This window comes from Acipenser ruthenus, chromosome 43, assembly GCF_902713425.1.
Source record: "Acipenser ruthenus chromosome 43, fAciRut3.2 maternal haplotype, whole genome shotgun sequence".
Taxonomy (NCBI): Eukaryota; Metazoa; Chordata; class Actinopteri; order Acipenseriformes; family Acipenseridae; genus Acipenser; species Acipenser ruthenus.
This window is the reverse complement of record NC_081231.1, coordinates 2,412,939-2,434,748: the sequence shown is the minus strand read 5'-3', so window position 1 is coordinate 2,434,748 and position 21,810 is coordinate 2,412,939. Positions and strand designations below refer to the sequence as shown.

The 21,810-nt window shown below is 45.2% G+C and overlaps 2 protein-coding genes across 3 annotated transcripts in view; both read right to left on the bottom strand.

Moving 5' to 3' along the window:
• The window catches only part of LOC117398502 (echinoderm microtubule-associated protein-like 3), a 54,760-nt gene extending 51,624 nt beyond the window's left edge, over positions 1–3,136 (bottom strand). Inside the window, exon 1 of one of the 2 annotated variants that reach the window (XM_059012060.1) lies at positions 2,704–3,136. In XM_059012060.1, the coding sequence (XP_058868043.1) occupies positions 2,704–2,728 (25 nt within the window). In that variant the 5' untranslated portion in view covers positions 2,729–3,136. The remainder of the gene's footprint in view (positions 1–2,703) is intronic. The other variant, XM_059012061.1, reaches the window with a different exon arrangement.
• A 3,370-nt stretch (positions 3,137–6,506) lies between these two features.
• LOC117967747 (solute carrier family 22 member 6-A-like) lies at positions 6,507–20,172 on the bottom strand. The gene is made up of 10 exons (XM_059012059.1): positions 19,607–20,172; positions 18,668–18,771; positions 14,662–14,816; positions 13,791–13,959; positions 12,612–12,735; positions 12,265–12,380; positions 10,723–10,937; positions 10,411–10,519; positions 9,380–9,586; positions 6,507–7,880 (listed from the first exon to the last, which is right to left on the bottom strand). The coding sequence occupies exons 1-10, from the start codon at positions 20,009–20,011 to the stop codon at positions 7,724–7,726; spliced, it is 1,761 nt and encodes a 586-aa protein (XP_058868042.1). The 5' UTR covers positions 20,012–20,172; the 3' UTR covers positions 6,507–7,723.
• Positions 20,173–21,810: the final 1,638 nt, after the last annotated feature.

Sequence of the window (21,810 nt, the reverse complement as noted above, 5' to 3'; positions counted from 1 at the left end):
ACAAGGCAAGCAAACCAAGATCTTTCTTTAACCTGGTATAGAACCAGATGTGCTAAAACACGTGTTTCTTTCAAAACTGCACATTTGAGACCTATAGAAATAATGGACGAGCACAACAGGAAAGATTTGTGAAATTATTTGGCGAGTTACAAGCACGTACAGAAACCGTCAGGCAAGTGGATTTTAAACCCTTCGATACTACAGTATAACCATGCACACAGACGCCTGCACTACCCTGGCTGAGAAACGCAATTATTCCTTTGGTTTCATATAAAAGTCCATGTGCTGTCAGTTGAAGTGCCACCTGGTTGAAGATCAGTGTAAATGCAAGGCGTGGGGGCCGAGATTTTTAGAAACATGCTTCACTGTACAGCAGCATGGTAAACTGTGACAGTAACACGGACACAAAACCACATTAAAGCCTTGGCATTGCAGAATAGATTTGAACTTTTTGGCTTTCTGTTCCTCTTTTCTAAAACAGTCCCTCTGCATGCATTCCCAATGCGGCTGGTTTGCGTAGGAGCTAGTTACGTAAGCACACGCACCTACTGGAGTGGTTATACGCTACACCTTTAAGAAAGCACCCAAAAAAAGGACTAAGCGATGATCCGCGGGGAAGTGAAACTCATCTCGAAGCTCATTAAGCACATTTTCAGTACACCTTTAAGGGTGACTGAGAAGTGAAAGGTTAATGCTTTCCGAAGCCCACTGCCCTAACCCCCGTACACTTCCTGTTCAGATGCAAAACTCCGGCAGCTCTCCTCCCACACAGAACTTCAAACAAGCTTCATCTATGACAGAATAACCTGAACAGCACTAAGAGGCAGCCTTATTCATTAGATTAAGCAAAGGCTTTGGTTTGACTTCAGGTCACAAGCTTATCAGCAATATCCATCCCACACTGCCACGGCTGCCAATTGCAATTTAGAGCTATCAGTATCATGAGATGAAATTGCTAACCATGACCTACATCCACTGCAAGTGTGACATCCATACACCCCCCCCCCCCCCGAGAATCTGCCAATAACTTTGACAACAAGTCAGTAACAGTCATCCATCGCCACCACTGTGAATTTAAAATTAGAGCCATCAAAGTCAATGACCAAGACATAAATCAACAGTACAAAATATTGTACAAAAATAGTTAGCAATGACATGTTTCATCATAAGCAATTCACCACATATATGCAAAAATGTACAGACACCTATGGTTACCCGACGTTCCGGGAGAGCTGGGATTCTCCCAGTTTTCTGACTTGTGTCCCTAACTCTAACCCTATCAACTTCAGCCTCCGTCTCGATCTCCTGCCTGTCACTCAGCAGTGAATGCACGAACCCACACGGCAGAGGGCTACCCTGTCACAAGCATTAATACCCTGTATCTTTCTAAACAAGGGATTTAAGGGAGCTCCCTAATAAAAGCTGAATCTCAAAACAATAATTGTATGAATATAGTCATTGTTACAGCTGTGTATAATGGTGTTTAAAACAGGATTCATTCAGACAACTTTTTACATGTTCGCCCTGGTCCCATCGCAGTCGGATACGCGATGGATTACTGTACACATATACACCCTTTTTTTTTTAACATGATTGTGTTATCATATACTTTTTTATTAATTGCTTCAGAGTTGCTACAGCTTCAATGAATTGAAGACAAAAAGATGGTACCCCTATAACACCCCTACCCCATATATCCCCATTCAAGTTTAACGGGTTTGAAATGACCGCAATGACAGAGGAGAGTTCAGTCCCAATGCAGAATACCAATACTGTGTTTAAAAACTGCAATACAAAACTACAGCGGCTGGGTTAAGCCCCTTTCACACTGGCGCTCCTATCCTGATCTGGGTTCTGGCTACCCGGGTCAGAATCCTGCGTAGTCTGAAACCACGTACCTGGGTACAAGCGACCCACCTCAAAATGCATGGCAGGCGTTCCTTAGCGGATGACGTAACAAACAGCCACGCCTGCGTGAGGATTCACTTCCGCAAGAAACATTTCTCTTAAGTATATTTCTGTTGATTGAAACACATCATGAGCCGGATTGCAGCAGGGATGAAGAAACATTTGCTTTAATCAACATTTGGGTCGTCGAACGCCTTCACTTTCTTGTGTTACCCAGGTCGACCCTGGTTCTTCAAAAAGCAGTGTAAAATCGCAAGCCGACCCTCATGACATAGGGTTGCGAGTAGAGCATGCCAGTGTGAAGAGGCTTAAGCGACAGGTCCCCCTGCGATATACAACTGTGCTTTACAGCAGCAAAAAGACGACCTTACAGTCTGAATTAAAAATAATAATAATAATATATACACACAGATACACTTTTGCTCAAAAGATCCAACATAGTTAACACCCATTCTACGACTAATTTATTATTATTATTATTATTATTATTATTATTATTAAAATAATAATAATAATAATATTAATAATAATAATGATAATAATAATAATACAGCAAACAGAATTTATTTATAAAATGTTTAACAAAAATGCGTTGTTCATAATTGCAATATCACATTCTTCATTCGACGCTGTCTTCATGAATTGTTATATTATCGTTATGTATTCAATTATCATGATAGAAATAATTTTAAGGTGAATGCACTCTTTCGCTTTAAGAGTGATTTACCATCACGCCTACGTGCGTTCAGTAAACTTGTTCCACAACAACAACAACAATTTTATTTGCTTGCTTACCCAAACTGTTTGCAAACACGTCCATTTCTGCAGCGTCGACCCAAGGGGGTCTCACCCCCGGTTAAAACAAATCTCTTCTGCTTTCTCCAAACTTCTCCTTTCTTTCTTGAACAGAACCGATGCGGTAGGTAAGAAGCTAGTTGTAGTGTTCTGCTGGGCAAAATGTCATTGGAATTGACGTTAGTCTACCAGGAGAGGCGAATTCCTTCGTCTGTGTTGAATGTAAAATGTTGATTTCAACATACCCTATCGCATTTATGTGCGAAAGTTAGATACACTTATATCCAGGAACTAGAAATGCTAAAAAATCTGTAATTGGTTGCATTTTTCCTGTCCGCTATGGCTAATCAGAAACTACGAGATCACTCATGTGATTATTGTAAAGAAGAAAACGCCGCCTCTTTTCCAAGTGATGACACCGACCTAGAAGCAGGCATAACAAATATATCATGAAGCCACGAAAAGAAAGTATCGTAGAAGCGGTTTTTTTTTTTAATATATTCAGGAAACGCGACTTGCCAACACGTTTCGCAGCTGGATAGTTTCAGTCTGAAATGAAACCAAACTTGATTTACAGCAGCGTTCAGAGGAAAATATGTGTTGTTTTTGAGAGAGAAAATATTTTTTTAAAAATGTAAAACTCAAAACCATTTTCGACTTTCCAGACTTTTTTTTTTTTTTTTTTTTGCAAGACAAACATGTGGTTCTGTAATTGCCTCAGGCAAAGTAACATCCGTGTTTATATAAAATGTTTATGCCAGAATGCATTTTGCATATTTTTTGTCAAAATAAACCACACCGATCAGGTTATGTCTTCTACGTTTTTTCTGCTCCACCAGTACAGAGGGAGGCTGTTCAGAGAGTGTAAGAAACTCCCTTTCTCTTTCTCTGCTCCACCAGCACAGAGGGAGGCTGTTTGGAGAGGATAAGAGCCTCCTCTTCTCTTTCTCTGCTCCGCCAGCACAGAGCAGAGGGGGGCTGTTCAGAGAGTGTAAGAGCCTCCCCTTCTCTTTCTCTGCTGCTACCAGCACGGAGCAGAGGGGGGCTGTTCAGAGAGTGTAAGAGCCTCCCCTTCTCTTTCTCTGCTGCTACCAGCACGGAGTAGAGGGGGGCTGTTCAGAGAGTATAAGAGCCTCCCTTTCTCTTTCTCTGCACCGCCAGCACGGAGCAGAGGGAGGCTGTTCAGAGAGTATAAGAGTCTCCCTTTCTTTCTCTCCTCTCCACCAGCACAGAGCAGAGGGGGGCTGTTCAGAGAGTATAAGAACCTCCCTTTCTCTTTCTCTGCTCCACCAGCACAGAGCAGAGGGGGGCTGTTCAGAGAGTATAAGAGCCTCCCTTTCTCTTTCTCTGCTCCACCAGCACAGAGCAGAGAGGGGCTGTTCAGAGAGTATAAGAGCCTCCCTTTCTTTCTCTCCCCTCCACCAGCACAGAGCAGAGGGGGGCTGTTCAGAGAGTATAAGAACCTCCCTTTCTCTTTCTCTGCTCCACCAGCACAGAGCAGAGGGGGGCTGTTCAGAGAGTATAAGAGCCTCCCTTTCTCTTTCTCTGCTCCGCCAGCACGGAGCAGAGGGAGGCTGTTCAGAGAGTATAAGAGTCTCCCTTTCTTTCTCTCCTCTCCACCAGCACAGAGCAGAGGGGGGCTGTTCAGAGAGTATAAGAGCCTCCCTTTCTCTTTCTCTGCTCCACCAGCACAGAGCAGAGGGGGGCTGTTCAGAGAGTATAAGAGCCTCCCTTTCTCTTTCTCTGCTCCACCAGAGGCTGTTAAGCAAGTATGTAAAACAAACAATGATCAGTTACAGACAGGTTGATTTTGAAAGTACTTCCTTCAAACCAATCCTATAAAGAAGTGGCAGTGCCCAAAGCTTCTCAGATTACTGCCTGGCCAGCTTGTGGGATTGAGAGGCGCTTGAGCAATACATTGTAATGTGATACAGTAGGGAAGCAATTCAGAATGACACCAAGCCTGACAATGAGCCTGAAACATAGAAAAAACAGGATGTGCAGAACGACTCAGTTCTGTCATCCCCTGTCACTCCTGGGATTAGGATTCCAACTCCAGTGTTGTTTCAGCTCAGTCAGTTTACAGCGAGTTCCTCACACGGGCTTTTTATATCATCAGTGTGAGACTAAAGGGAAGAGAACGAGACTCATTTGATTATCGGTCTCAGCTTCTACACCTGTGCAAGTTTACCGGAAAACAATAACCGCAGCGATTGACTCGCACTGGTGAGACCAGTGCTCAAAACGTAATAAAGCGAAAACTAACTACAAGCATCTTGCCATGGTCTTCAGTACTGAGAATATTGCTATTTGCTGAGCTCAAATTCTATAAGGATAGGAAAGTATCACCCCCCTATCTTAAAGATCTGTTGGAGGTGGGTTTGTTTTAAATACTTTCATTTTAAAATATGGAAAGATTGCAATTAAAAATTCCTACTGTGCCCAGGACTTCCTGCTTTAAAACAACAAGGGGTCAGATTCACATATGTTCCTCCAAAGAGGGGTTTCACCTGCTTCACTACTACCAGGGCGTGCCCCCTTGCTTGTCTCCAGTTCAACGTGTGGGTGGCACAAGGATAGACTTGCGTTGTGGGCACACAGACTCGCAACGTGGCACCATAGAGTATATGATTTTGCACAAGAACACCAGTCGGAGGTTGAGTCAGACTGCTTGGCACGGCTTCGTTATGAATTTGCTCACTGAGTTTGTCTTGTGCAATTCCTATCGTCACATCTGAAAGCCAGCAAATGCCTTTTTCAAAAGAAATCATTACATCAGGCCTCCGAGGGTCTCCCCTGGTAAAGACACGGCCGCGTGGTGTGCAGGGGGAGTCATGCAGTCAGGGGAGCGCAGGGGTCCCCTAAAGTCTCCCCTGGTAAAGGCACGGCTGCGTGGTGTGCAGGGTGAGTCATGCAGTCAGGGGAGTGCAGGGGTCCCCGAGGGTCTCTCCTGGTGAAGGCACGACCGCGTGGTGTGCAGGGGGAGTCATGCAGTCAGGGGAGTGCAGGGGTCCCCGAGGGTCTCTGAGTGCAGGTTCCTGGCTGTGCCAGGTTGGGGATTCCACAGGGAGCATTTGCTGTGGCGTTCTCTCTGCGCTACAGCGGCCCCTACTGGCCAGGGAACTCTCCTTTAAGCATCATTGTTACTCTTGCACACCTCAGGTCATTTCACCTCATCAGTGACTTCCTCAGGGTCATGGTATTGGTTGCAAAGCATGTCAGTCATTAGGGGAAGCAGCTAGTTGGTTATTAACAGCAAACAGGCAGAATCCCAATTGAAATGGATTTCATCTCGATCTGTGGAGGGGGGGGGGGGGGTGTAAGTTAAAGACAGAATAAGTAAGGTTTCAAAATGAAATTCTCTCATCACCTGTGTATCATTCAGTTCTTTCATTTAAGCTTCATAGCAATAGACAAGTTCATTCCTGTAGTCTGCGGCCGTTCCATTGAAGTTGAACCAACTTCCAGAGTAAATATTGCATTTTTTGGCCGTCGCTTGTAGACCTTCAACTGTTTGGATTAGCAAGCAGTGCAATTAATACCAACGGCTGAAAGTTTGAACACTGGCGACACCTAGTGGGGGATAACGAAATCAGAAGTTGGTCAACACCAATATCAAACCTAGATAAGGTACCACAAAGGTAACGCTGTTATGTACAATTCTGGTATAGCTTAACATATCAATGTCCTCTTTAAAGGAGTGCTTGCCAAGGCTTTCAAATCATTTTTTTTTAACTTCTTTTAGAGCTAGTGACCCAGTGGTACCGGAACGCCACTAAAATATAGATTTTCTTAAACAAGAATTATTATAAAAAATTCATATTTTATTTGTATACTGAACTTCTAGTAACACATGTGATAGGTAATGCATTTATCTCATTTCTACAAGTATTTCCACAAAGTGTCTTTCTCCAGCTTCGTTAGTGTTTGTGTCTACAGTCATAGTCGATGCACGGTTGCTGTCCTCTTCGTCAGCATTTGTAGCCTTCTTAAAGGAGTAGTTTTTAACAGAAGAAGTTCCTAATGCAATTTTCATTGCATCAAGAGGACTGCTGAGTGAATCAGACAGCTGAGTGAGAGATGGGAGTCATGTGACTTAGCCTGCCTATTATGACTACACCTGACCAAACCGAAAACAATATCTCTGTAAAATGAAAACTTCCTGAGAAGTAACTATTTGGAACTGTAACTAGTTAATTTTTTTTTTCAAAGTAATAAGTTAATGTAACTACAGCTATGGCCAAAAGTTTTGCATCACCTAGAATTTTAGGATTGAGACATAATTAAAAAAAAAACAACTATATGAACATAATTGATTTCTTTTATTTAACATCGTGTATTCAAAGAAACTACAAAAGGATATCGCAAAAGTCACTTTTGTCAGTTTTGTCGCTAAGCATATGGAAAACTACAAAGTGGTGTGTAATTCAATATGTTATTATTATTATTTGTTTATTTAGCAGACGCCTTTATCCAAGGCGACTTACAGAGACTAGGGTGTGTGAACTATGCATCAGCTGCAGAGTCACTTACAACTACGTCTCACCCAAAAGACGGAGCACAAGGAGGTGAAGTGACTTGCTCAGGGTCACACAATGAGTCAGTGGCTGAGATGGGATTTGAACCGGGGACCTCCTGGTTACAAGCCCTTTTCTTTAACCACTGGACCACACAGCCTCCTATAATGTAACATTATTCAGCAGGTTACATTCGACTTTATGAAGCTAAATTAGTTCATTCTATAGGGTGATGCAAACCTTTTGGATGTAGCTGTAGTGATAACTTGTAACAGAATATTTTTTTTAAAGCAACAACACTGACTGTTTCTACTAAATTCGATCCCCCTGGTCAGGGTGAGGGGTGTGTTAGGAAGGGATGGGTCCTGATTGGCTGAACGGTCTCCTCTCATTCCCACTGTCTCAAGTTCAGTCCCTCAGATGTTTTTTTGTAACCTCTTACTCCTTGAAGAATAACCGGGTATGCCGTTTGACTGCTGAGTCTTCAAGGGATGTCCCGCATCTCAATTGGGCTCTGATTTGGAGGGAGGGGGTCGAGGGTCAGAGGTCGTCTTCACCGCTAACACTTTGAGCTCTTTGACCTCGCTCTTCTCTTTCACTTCCTGAAGCGGCAGCATTTCTTTCTCTGCCGCCTTGTCCAGAATTTCTTTTCTCTTCCCCCTGAAACAGGCAGTGACAAACTCAGTCAGTAACCTTTCCTCTGCTACGGTAAGGAAACTAAATGATTTATTTTTGTCCTTCTCTGTGTGACGGAGCGCACACAGCAAGGGTTTCAGCAGAATTTCAGTGTAATCATTACCATTAGACACAAGAGTGAGGCCACGAGTTATTAACAGAAATGAAGCAATGAGATCAGTTCCCAGTTTGTGGAAGAAGAATTGGACACCGCGCTGGTGTGTGCTCATGGAGGATCTTGAGGCTTCTCCAATACACCTCCAAGTGCTGCAGTTTCATACAGTCTCTACACCCCTTTGCAAAGCTTAGTGCTGGCTTACCTCTGTGTGTCAGCAACATGTTCACCAGACAACTCCTGCTTCGCACAAGGTCAGGTGAGGTCAGTTCTATTGATTCTTTCTCAGGTAATTAAACATTCTGTCCCTGACAGCAGTCAGATAACAGCATGCTTTGTACAGCTGTACTCAGAATCAGAGTTCTGTACTTTTTATTAACTCTTTACACTACGGTAAAGTACAGGAGAGCCAATTCCAGGCTGTTTGTCTAATAAATGATGTCCCCTAGAAAAGTAAAAAAATGACTACTTTAAGATCAAAGACTGCAGCCACTGACAAAGGGCAGTGTCCTTTGGGAAAGATTAAGTTATTTCTAATTGCTTCTGTATCAGAACACCCCATTGCTTCTGTATCAGAACACCCCATTGCTTCTGTATCAGAACACCCCATTGCTTCTGTATCAGAACACCCCATTGCTTCTGTATCAGAACACCCCATTGCTTCTGTATCAGAACACCCCTTGCTTCTGTATTAGAACACCCCATTGCTTCTGTATTAGTTTGTCACACTTGAACAAAAATTATTGTATTTCTTGCTCTTATTGTATTACTTGTATTGTAACACTTGAATGTATTTGTATTTGCTTGCGATTGTAAGTCGCCCTGGATAAGGGCGTCTGCTAAGAAATAAATAAATAAATAATAATAATAATAATAATAATATTAGAACACCCCATTGCTTCTGTATTAGAACACCCCACTGCTTCTGTATCAGAACACCCCATTGCTTCTGTATCAGAACACCCCATTGCTTCTGTATTAGAACACCCCATTGCTTCTGTAGTTTTGATTTGTTGTGTAAATGAAATGAAACCACTGGAACTGAAAATCTTGGCATACTGTCAAAATACTGATTGTCTAATTTAATTGATGACTTTAATAGGCCACACATGCAATTCATTTGAAATAGAGAGAGCAAAGGAACACTTTTTGTGGTTAAATCTAGGAAAAAATATGTGATTTACATGAAATCTGGAAAACAAACCCTGTTAAAATATAAAGTTAAGTTCTAATGTTTTAATATGTGTGTCGAGGGGGGGGGGGGGGGGGGGGCGGCATATAAAAAGTTCTAAATGACAAAGCTTGAGGTGTTGTAATATATTTGCACATGACTGCAGTTCCGCTTGGTTCAGGAGGCTCCCTGACTCACCGCTGCTGCTCCACGTCTTCGATGGTGTCTGGCAGAGGAATGTCCAGCATCTCGGGCAGGAAGAAGGCAAAGACTGCTGCGATGATGGCCGCTGCCCCGTACACCATGCTGGGCAGAGCAGGCAGGAACTCGTCCAGCATCAACACTGCGGGCGCCGCCATCGAACCCACCCGCGCCATCATGGAGCCAAACCCCATCCCTGTCTGCCTGCCAGGAGACAGGGTCCAATCAGAGACATCAAGCAGAGGCATCCACCAGACAGACATCAACCAGAGAGATCAACCAGAGAGATCAACCAGAGAGACATCAACCAGAGAGACATCAACCAGAGAGATCAACCAGAGGCATCCACCAGACAGACATCAACCAGAGACATCAACCAGACAGACATCAACCAGAGAGAGATCAACCAGAGAGAGATCAACCAGAGAGATCAACCAGAGAGACATCAACAAGAGAGAGCTCAACCAGAGAGATCAACCAGAGAGACATCAACCAGAGAGACATCAACCAGAGAGAGATCAACCAGAGGCATCCACCAGAGAGAGATCAACCAGAGAGATCAACCAGAGACATCAACCAGAGAGACATCAACCAAAGACATCAACCAGAGATACATCAACCAGAGAGACATCAACCAGAGAGATCAACGAGAGATCAACCAGAGAGATCAACCAGAGACATCAAACAAAGAGACATCAACCAAAGACATCAACCAAAGAGATCAACCAGAGAGATCAACCAGAGAGATATCAATCACAGAGACATCAACCAGAGACACCAACCAGAGAGACATCAACCAGAGACACATCAAGCAGAGACATCAACCAGAGACACCAACCAGAGACACATCAAGCAGAGACATCAACCAGAGAGATATCAATCAGAGACATCAACCAGAGACACACCAACCAGAGACACATCAAGCAGAGACATCATCCAGAGACACCAACCAGAGACACATCAAGCAGAGACATCAACCAGAGACAGGTCCTAATAAAGTAATCAGCTCGTGTATAAAAGGCCCTTACCGGATGACAGTTGGGTAGAGCTCTCCAGTGTAGAGGTAGACACAGGTGAAGGAGGAGGACAGACAGCCCTTTCCCAATACAGCCAGTGAGGTCCTCACGGTCTGCATATCTGCACACAAAGCACAGACAGGCTGATTACACTATGCAAGTCAGATGGAGGCTTGGAGCATTCAACACAGTAAATTATACAGACATAGACACTGGCAGCATTATCCACCAGTCCCTCTTCAAAGGAGTGATAACAATTATATCTATTTGGGAGATTGTGCCGTAATGGAAATTGAAGTGAAGGTAGGAGGGAGAGGTCCTCACCGCTGGGTACGAAGATGTTGGCCAGGATCATGGCTCCAGAGATCAGCAGACACATCCCCTGGGTGACCCTGCGGCCAAGGAAGCTCATGGAGGCAGTGGACAAGAACTTGGCAGGGAAGTCCACGGCCCCAAATATCACCTGGATCAGGTAGATGCTCACTCCAAACTTCTGCAGGTCCATAGCCAACCCATAGTAGGCAAAGCTGGTGGAGAACCTGCTTTGAAAGAAGAGGGTATGGGATGGGTTACCCAGCTTAAAAGCAGTTGACAAGCCCTATAATTCCCCATAGGAACCAGGACCAGACTTAAGACAGGAGACGGTTCTGTTCATCAGACAGACCCAACTTGACAAAGGTTTGAGATGAATCAGCTACAGGAAACCGGATGAGCACTGATGGGCCGGATGGCCTCCTCTCTCTTGTAAACATTCTTATATTCTTACAGCTGTGTTTCCTATTGCAATTTGATATTGAGCTGTTTAAATGTGTGTTAAGGTGCTTTCACCAGAATCCAGCAGCTGCTCTCCTGTTGTTTCGATTTGACTACAAACACATGTAACACAGACTAGAACAATCAAACTGTATAGTGGTTAGAGCCAGTGCTAACTAGTGCACAGCTACTGTGTATTCACAGTATTAGCTGTTCACTAGGTGGTGCTAGCTGTTTTAACTATACAGACACTTTGGTTGATCTAACCTGTGTTACATGTATTTATATTGATGTTTGTGCAAATCATTGTTTCACCTGAGTGATTGCAATGACATGTTTATTCTCAGGGTCTTTATAAGCAATAATGGATACTACTCTCGATTATTTTCTCAAAATAAATATTAATAAAAAGAATAGATCTTCATTCCATTATTATCAGTAATAAGATTAAAAAAAATGTACATGAAATATTATCTGATTATATCCATTCATTTCTTGATATTTATACATGTTGTAAAAACATATATATTAAAACACATGAGACAGAATAAATGCTGCTGAAAATGTCTCTGCCCTTTAAAAATGAAATGCCCATCTCAGTGACACGAAAAAAAAAAACAAGCTGGCAGTGAAATTCAATCCCTCCCCTAAAAAATATATATATTATCAGGAAATATGGCAGCAGCTACAACTGGAAAACAAAGGGTTAAAATTGAATGCAATCTGGGCTACGTCGTCACTGATAGGGTTACTAATAACTGTTATATTGATCACTTTACTGAGAAATGCAAGATTTCTGAACGATGATTCACTCCAGAAAACACTACATGGAATGTAAAGCAACATCATGAAAAGAGTCTGGCACTTTAGAGGCACTACCTGACAGGTTAACTCTTTAAGGTACAAGAGACATATGTGTCTCACAAACAAAATGATGCAAACTTTCTTATTTTCGCAATGAGGCGCACGAAACAGGGTTTTACTGACAGGTTTCGATCTGGTCGTCCAAATGGTCAGTTTCCTCCTTGTGATACTCGAGTCGTTCTCAAGCTGTTTGAACAAGCGCTTAGTTCCTTGTGTACCTTCAGGGGTAAAAAAAATGAGAAATCGTACCAGACAGCCGTGAGACAGATTGTGATGTGCCTCATTCCTGGGGTCCGGACCAGGTCCAGGGCTGTGTACATGGTTTTACTGGACAGGATCTCCTTGTGCATGTGGAACTTCAAGGTCTGTGGAGGAAACAACAACACAAAGACGTCATGATACTACTTGACTACAGCGCTTCCTCATCCAGCCTGTGCCTTTCCAGTCAAGTCAATGGGATGCCAAGCCCTTATAGTGGGTAACGCAAAATCAACCAGAGGTTTAGGTTGAGTCCACCGGATGAATAAAATAGCTGGATTTGAACCCAGGCCTCCAGGGGTGAAAGACCAGTGCATAAACCAACCATGCCCCCTCACCTCTGGGGTGATCTTCTCTCCCTCTGCATGTTTTCCGTTGATGGTGGCCACTCTCTTGATTTGTTTCAGAGCCTCATCGGATTTGTTGTTGAGGACGAGCCAGCGAGCCGACTCTGGGAACCACCTGGGAAGCGGAAGAGGAAGAGAGAGTCACCCTGTCACCCTGTTACACAATCACACAGCCACTCAGTGGCCCAGTCACACAGTAACACAGTCACCCAGTCACACAGCCACTCAGTGGCCCAGTCACACAGTAACACAGTCACCCAGTCACACAGCCACTCAGTGGCCCAGTCACACAGTAACACAGTCACCCAGTCACACAGCCACTCAATCCTCCAGTCACACAGTAACACAGTCACCCAGTCACACAGCCACTCAATCCTCCAGTCACACAGCAACACAGTAACACAGCAACTCAATCCTCCAGTCACACAGCAACACAGTCACCCAGTCACACAGCAACTCAATCCTCCAGTCACACAGTCACCCAGTCACACAGCCACTCAATCCTCCAGTCACACAGTAACACAGTCACACAGTAACACAGCAACTCAATCCTCCAGTCACACAGCAACACAGTCACCCAGTCACACAGCCACTCAATCCTCCAGTCACACAGTAACACAGTCACACAGTAACACAGCAACTCAATCCTCCAGTCACACAGTAACACAGTCACACAGTAACACAGCAACTCAATCCTCCAGTCACACAGTAACACAGTCATCCAGTCACACAGCAACTCAATCCTCCAGTCACACAGTAACACAGCCACTCAATCCTCCAGTCAACAGTAACACAGTCACCCAGTCACACAGCCACTCAATCCTCCAGTCACACAGTAACACAGCCACTCAATCCTCCAGTCACCCAGTCACACAGCCACTCAATCCTCCAGTCACCCAGTCACACAGCCACTCAATCCTCCAGTCACTCAGTCACACAGCCACTCAATCCTCCAGTCACACAGTAACACAGTCACTCAGTCACACAGCCACTCAATCCTCCAGTCACACAGTAACACAGTCACTCAGTCACACAGCCACTCAATCCTCCAGTCACACAGTAACACAGTCACTCAGTCACACAGCCACTCAATCCTCCAGTCACACAGTAACACAGTCACTCTTGCACTACAGTTCCGCACTGTTATGTCCCTGGCGAGGGGGCACGTACCAGCTGTAGAGGAAGCAGATGAAGAAGGGCGCAGAGACGGTGAGCTGCAGCATGCGCCAGTCTCGGATGCAGTAGGCAGTGCCCGCCAGCACCATCTGCCCAATCGTGAAGCAGAACGAGGACAGCGTGCCCATGATGGTGCGTGACTTTGTAGGGATCCACTCCATCTCTGCAGACAAGAACAGCCACAACACCAAGTACTCTTATCATGTGTTTCCTGCCCAGTTATAGTGTTTGCAATCATTCCTGTTCTGGGTTTTGTTGCTCCAGGCTCTAACTTCTGTTCAATCAATCAATCAATCTTTATATATATATATATATATATATATATATATATATATATATATATATATAGCACCTTTCTAATCAACCCAAAGCACTTCACATAGATAACAACATTGATGAATATTAGAAGAAGTAGCAACAAGCAAGTGAACAATAAAATAATTAGCTCAGGTCTCGATTTCTTCCTCCTGTTACTTTCTATTATCCAACTCTATAGAGCATGGAGCTGAGATTCAGACTGGAGTCTGTATTGTCCCTCTCTGAGGGTCTGTATGGTCAGTCTCTGGTCTATCTGGTTCCTCTCTGAGGGTCTGTATGGTCAGTCTCTGGTCTGTATGGTCCCTCTCTGAGGGTCTGTATGGTCAGTCTCTGGTCTGTATGGTCCCTCTCTGAGGGTCTGTAGGGTCAGTCTCTGGTCTATGTGGTCCCTCTCTGAGGGTCTGTATGGTCAGTCTCTGGTCTATGTGGTTCCTCTCTGAGGGTCTGTATGGTCAGTCTCTGGTCTATGTGGTTCCTCTCTGAGGGTCTGTAGGGTCAGTCTCTGGTCTATGTGGTTCCTCTCTGAGGGTCTGTGTGCTGTACTCACTGAGGGACACTGCATTGAGGATAACTCCAGACACCGCCATGCCAGTCAGGAAGCTGAACACACAGAAGGCGATGTAGGAGGGAGAAAAGGCCGTGCAGGTGCCCAGAGCGGCCAGCTGGAAGTAGGACCAGATCAGCACAGCGCGGCGGCCAAACCTGACAAGCAAACAGCACAGGACAACATGAGAGGAGCTCAGGAGAGAGGACCTGACAAGCAAACAGCACAGGACAACATGAGAGGAGCTCAGGAGAGAGGACCTGACAAGCAAACAGCACAGGACGACATGAAAGGAGCTCAGGAGAGAGGACCTGACAAGCAAACAGCACAGGACAACATGAGAGGAGCTCAGGAGAGAGGACCTGACAAGCAAACAGCACAGGACAACATGAGGAGCTCAGGAGAGAGGACCTGACAAGCAAACAGCACAGGACAACATGAGAGGAGCTCAGGAGAGAGGACCTGACAAGCAAACAGCACAGGACAACATGAAAGGAGCTCAGGAGAGAGGACCTGACAAGCAAACAGCACAGGACAACATGAGAGGAGCTCAGGAGAGAGGACCTGACAAGCAAACAGCACAGGACAACATGAGAGGAGCTCAGGAGAGAGGACCTGACAAGCAAACAGCACAGGACGACATGAGAGGAGCTCAGGAGAGAGGACCTGACAAGCAAACAGCACAGGACAACATGAGAGGAGCTCAGGAGAGAGGACCTGACAAGCAAACAGCACAGGACAACATGAGAGGAGCTCAGGAGAGAGGACCTGACAAGCAAACAGCAGAGGACAACATGAGAGGAGCTCAGGAGAGAGGACCTGACAAGCAAACAGCACAGGACGACATGAGAGGAGCTCAGGAGAGAGGACCTGACAAGCAAACAGCACAGGACAACATGAGAGGAGCTCAGGAGAGAGGACCTGACAAGCAAACAGCACAGGACAACATGAGGAGCTCAGGAGAGAGGACCTGACAAGCAAACAGCACAGGACAACATGAGAGGAGCTCAGGAGAGAGGACCTGACAAGCAAACAGCAGAGGACAACATGAGAGGAGCTCAGGAGAGAGGACCTGACAAGCAAACAGCACAGGACAACATGAGAGGAGCTCAGGAGAGAGGACCTGACAAGCAAACAGCAGAGGACAACATGAGAGGAGCTCAGGAGAGAGGACCTGACAAGCAAACAGCACAGGACAACATGAGAGGAGCTCAGGAGAGAGGACCTGACAAGCAAACAGCACAGGACAACATGAGAGGAGCTCAGGAGAGAGGACCTGACAAGCAAACAGCACAGGACAACATGAGAGGAGCTCAGGAGAGAGGATCTGACAAGCAAACAGCACAAGACAACATGAGAGGAGCTCAGGAAAGAGGACCTGACAAGCAAACAGCACAGGACAACATGAGAGGAGCTCAGCAGAGGGGACCTGACAAGCAAACAGCACAGGACAACATGAGAGGAGCTCAGGAGAGAGGACCTGACAAGCAAACAGCACAGGACAACATGAGAGGAGCTCAGGAGAGAGGACCTGACAAGCAAACAGCACAGGACAACATGAGAGGAGCTCAGGAGAGAGGACCTGACAAGCAAACAGCAGAGGACAACATGAGAGGAGCTCAGGAGAGAGGACCTGACAAGCAAACAGCACAGGACAACATGAGAGGAGCTCAGGAGAGAGGACCTGACAAGCAAACAGCACAAGACAACATGAGAGGAGCTCAGGAGAGAGGACCTGACAAGCAAACAGCACAGGACAACATGAGAGGAGCTCAGGAGAGAGGACCTGACAAGCAAACAGCACAGGACAACATGAGAGGAGCTCAGGAGAGAGGACCTGACAAGCAAACAGCACAGGACGACATGAGCTCAGGAGAGGGGACCTGACAAGCAAACAGCACAGGACAACATGAGAGGAGCTCAGGAGAGAGGACCTGACAAGCAAACAGCACAGGACGACATGAGCTCAGGAGAGGGGACCTGACAAGCAAACAGCACAGGACAACATGAGAGGACCTCAGGAAAGAGGACCTGACAAGCAAACAGCACAGGACAACATGAGAGGAGCTCAGGAGAGAGGACATGACAAGCAAACAGCACAGGACAACATGAGAGGAGCTCAGGAGAGAGGACCTGACAAGCAAACAGCACAGGACAACATGAGAGGACCTCAGGAAAGAGGACCTGACAAGCAAACAGCACAGGACAACATGAGAGGAGCTCAGGAGAGAGGACATGACAAGCAAACAGCACAGGACAACATGAGAGGAGCTCAGGAGAGAGGACCTGACAAGCAAACAGCACAGGACGACATGACAGGAGCTCAGGAGAGAGGACCTGACAAGCAAACAGCACAGGACGACATGAGAGGAGCTCAGGAGAGAGGACCTGACAAGCAAACAGCACAGGACAACATGAGAGGAGCTCAGGAAAGAGGACCTGACAAGCAAACAGCACAAGACAACATGAGAGGAACTCAGGAGAGGGGACCTGACAAGCAAACAGCACAGGACAACATGAGAGGAGCTCAGGAGAGAGGACCTGACAAGCAAACAGCACAGGACAACATGAGAGGAGCTCAGGAGAGAGGACCTGACAAGCAAACAGCACAGGACAACATGAGAGGAGCTCAGGAGAGAGGACCTGACAAGCAAACAGCAGAGGACAACATGAGAGGAGCTCAGGAGAGAGGACCTGACAAGCAAACAGCACAAGACAACATGAGAGGAGCTCAGGAGAGAGGACCTGACAAGCAAACAGCACAGGACAACATGAGAGGAGCTCAGGAGAGAGGACCTGACAAGCAAACAGCACAGGACAACATGAGAGGAGCTCAGGAGAGAGGACCTGACAAGCAAACAGCACAGGACGACATGAGCTCAGGAGAGGGGACCTGACAAGCAAACAGCACAGGACAACATGAGGAGCTCAGGAGAGAGGACCTGACAAGCAAACAGCACAGGACGACATGAGCTCAGGAGAGGGGACCTGACAAGCAAACAGCACAGGACAACATGAGAGGACCTCAGGAAAGAGGACCTGACAAGCAAACAGCACAGGACAACATGAGAGGAGCTCAGGAGAGAGGACATGACAAGCAAACAGCACAGGACAACATGAGAGGAGCTCAGGAGAGAGGACCTGACAAGCAAACAGCACAGGACGACATGACAGGAGCTCAGGAGAGAGGACCTGACAAGCAAACAGCACAGGACGACATGAGAGGAGCTCAGGAGAGAGGACCTGACAAGCAAACAGCACAGGACAACATGAGAGGAGCTCAGGAAAGAGGACCTGACAAGCAAACAGCACAGGACAACATGAAAGGCCGTTCAGTCATTTCTAAAAAAAAAAAGCCACTGATCTCAGCAGAAACAGCAAGAGAGAAAAAACACAAATAAGATATTAAAGAAATTAAATATTATCCAACTTCACACTTCATTCCACCTCAACGATTTCTACAGGGTCATTTTACTGGCTGCAAAGCATGTCAGTCATTAGAGGAAGCACCTGGTTGGTTATTAACAGGAAAAGGGTGGGGACAATTTCATGCATGTACAAGACAAAGCAAAGCCTGCAAACAGAGGATTTTTTGCCTACAGCTATGGCCAAAAGTTTTGCATCACTTGGAGTTTTAGGATTGAAAAACCAAAAAAAAAAACATATGAATAATTTAGATGTTTTATTTAACATCATGTAATCCAAGAAACTACAAAATGATATCGCAAAAGTCTACTGGGTGCCATACTAGTAGTACAGTAGTATTTCATGTTAGATTTCGAAATGTCACATTTTTCAAGTATATGGAAAACTACAAAGCGGAACGTAATTCAATATGTTAAAGTAACGTTATTCAGCAGCTTGCATTCATTCATTCATAATTAATTAATTATACAGGGTGATGCAACACTTTTGGTCATAGCTGTACACATTTGAGCCCTAATTAGTGAATGGATGTGCATGGCATGGAATTCAAAGACAATTCCTCGGACAATGCTCTGGAGCTTACTTGTCTGACAGCCCCCCGAAGATGACGGCTCCAGTCAGCACTCCCCCCATGTACACAGTCTGGCTCATCTGCTTCAAAGATCGCTGGCTGCACACCAGATCCCACTGCCAACACAAACCAGATACGCTTATACAAGTTCAATATATGGGTAATAGTGTGGCTCATACTAAAAGTATGGTTTGGTGGTCCAGTGGTTAAAGAAAGCGCTTGTTGCCAAAAGGCTCCAGGTTCAATCCCAGCCACTGACCCACTGTGTGTGACCCTGAGCAAGTCACTTGACCTCCTTGTGCTCCGTCCTTCAAATGAGACGTAAAACAAACAAGCTCCTATTGGAAGTGACTCTGCAGCAGCAGCAGTTGTTGATGATGCAGAGTTCACCCCCCTAGTCTCTAAGTCCCTTTGGATAAAAGCATATGCAAAATGACTAATTAATAATAATATAAGAATGTGCAATTATATAACCTGTACAATCTACAATCCCCCTGTTGTTAATGATCTCTGTGTCACAGTTTACAGATGCCTTCCATATATCTGGAGGCTCATCGCTTTCTACAGCACCACTCATCTGAATAAGGGAATCTGATTGTGTTTTTAATGCTCCCACTGTTTCAGATACTTAGTAGGCTGTTCCATGCATTTATAACTGTGTCGCAAAGTGCTTCCTTCCTTCTGTTCTAAACTCTACTCAGCTTCTGTTAATGCCCGCTTGTTCTTCTCTCTGTGCTTAATTTGAAGTCGTGGCTTGGGTTGACTTTATCAAGACCATTTAGGATTTTATAGACTTCAATCACAAACAAGTAGGACTTATGAAACACATGCTTCAAATACCAGGATAAGAAGAACAAAAAAATGTGCTAAAGTCTTAATGCTTTAAGTCACAAAGTTATTTGCTTGAGCCGGATTACCAGGGAGAAAGGTGATTAAAAAGCCTCTACCCACCTCGGACACAATGGTGGAGGTAAACTCCTGCTTGTCGTACGTCCAGCCGTCCAGGCAGGGCTCCGTCTCCAGCCCTGTGGCATTATCCAGGCTGCTGTTGTGACTGACTAGCTGCCACTGCGCTTCGGTGTACCGCTGGCACTTGGCTGGCTTCAGATCCTTTCCCAGGGGGATGAAAGCGTGCAGGTAGTCCTGCTCTCCCAGTCCTGACAGGGAGAAGTTCTGGCTGTCAGCAGGCCAGGTCCGGTTTGCTACCCGGCAGTGATGTTTCGGCACCGCGGCCGAGAAGTTCTGGAGGAGATTGTGGCTGGCCATCAGGAGACTAGGGATGGAGAGCAATGCCACATGGATGAGCTGAAAACGACCCAAGCCACCGATGTTGTCAAGGAGATCCGCGAATCCCATGGTAGAAGCAGGGGAGAGAGCTGAACTGTGCTGGGACACGTGGCTAAGGCTTTTAAACCTCTGAAGTCTGTACAAAGTTCACAAAAAGAAATTATAAGCACCTATAGTGTTTTAACAAAAAGTTCCATCAATTTGTACACGTGATAATAACATTTTCTAAGGATCATCAGGCCCCCTGAAGGTTCATTTGTACTTTTTTTAACTAACCGTATGAACCTAAGAATTGAGGCATGCGGTTCTTCAGGTCATCAACCTTTGTTTTTTTACCTGGAAGTCTCATAATGATTGATATTCGCTGTTAATGTATAAATAAGGTTACAGCAGTAAGTATTTTAATCTGATCCTGCAATTGGTTTGGCTTTTATTATCAGGGTATTGCTAAATCTAAACTGGCCAAAGTACAGACTTTTAAAAAACTTTTTTTTTTATGGGTGTCCAGATTTTGGTTAAAAATTGCAGTCCTGTAAAATCTTTAAATAAGTGATAACGAATCCACTAACAGCGTTACCCTTCCAAAAGTGTACCACAGTAAATTTGCATGATACTTTCGCTGGTTTTGTCATGTTTTTCCCATGAATGTACTACACAGTTACCCTGGTTTGCCATGTTTTTAATAAGCTTTTACAATGCTTTCAGTCCTTTATTACACTGCAATACTTTTTTGCACTACTGAAGCAGTGCCATTTTCATACCGGAATTGCAGATTTTTCAAATAAGAGCAAGATTCGGATGTGGTGCTGTTACATTCTACCTAGTGCAGTGGCATCCTAAGCTGCAGGTCACGTTGATCGAACTTCAATCCGACCGTGTGACCTACAGCGCAGGAAGCGATTCGGTACAAGGACACATTTGCATATCTCATGATAAAAACAACAGGCCAGGACCTAGGTTTTTATCCCAATGAAAGTGGGGGCCTGCGATAATGCAGCCTTGCGCAGCACACAAGGGTCTGTGCTATCAATCAAACATTAGCCAGCGTTGGCCCTGATACTGTTGTCTGACACTTGTAAGTGTGTACTGCCACGTGCCTCCGGCAGCGACTACAGCGTTCTCCTTTACAGATTTGTATAACCTGTCCACCCTTGAACTAAACTGCTCCGTTTACACCAGGCTCAATTCGATTTCTCGACGGGACACAGGAATTACAGAACAAGATGTGGGCCAGACCTATGATCTTACCGTGTTCTTATAGTAGTCAGTTTTGATGGAAACCTCCATTATAGATTGAATAGGTTTGATTCACGAACTGCAACAACTTTTATTTTGCATCTTCACCCAGCTTTTATCACACACTGCGAGCCTCCTTAGGAGGCGGCTGTGAATGTGCTTGCACTGGTTTATCATTCGTTGTAATAACTGTGGGTGAGCTGTGGGGGACACTCGCAAAGTGCTTCAGGGCCACGTTTACCTCCCCAGGACCTGCTATTGAGAACCAGCCGTTCACTCAGAAGAACAGGCGCTGAAGGGGAGTCTCTTGTGCACGGCCGTGTTTACTGTCTCGCTTTCAAATGAAAACCCTTGTTTGCTGTAACATGCGTTTCTTTCAAGTCTGCACATCTGAGACCGATGTAGTGAATGAAAGAGCACAACAGCTGAGGTTAATAATTATTTTATGAACGACAAACACTTTCGTTTGTGTTAGAAACTTCTACCCAACTGTATAGCTTTTTAGGAATAACATATACTTTATAGAGGCTGGACAGAGGGAGGTGACTCTTCTTCACACAGAGAGCGGTGAGGGGATGGAATGGGTTACCTAGTCATGCTGTTGAGGCTGAATCACTGGGATCCTTTAAAGA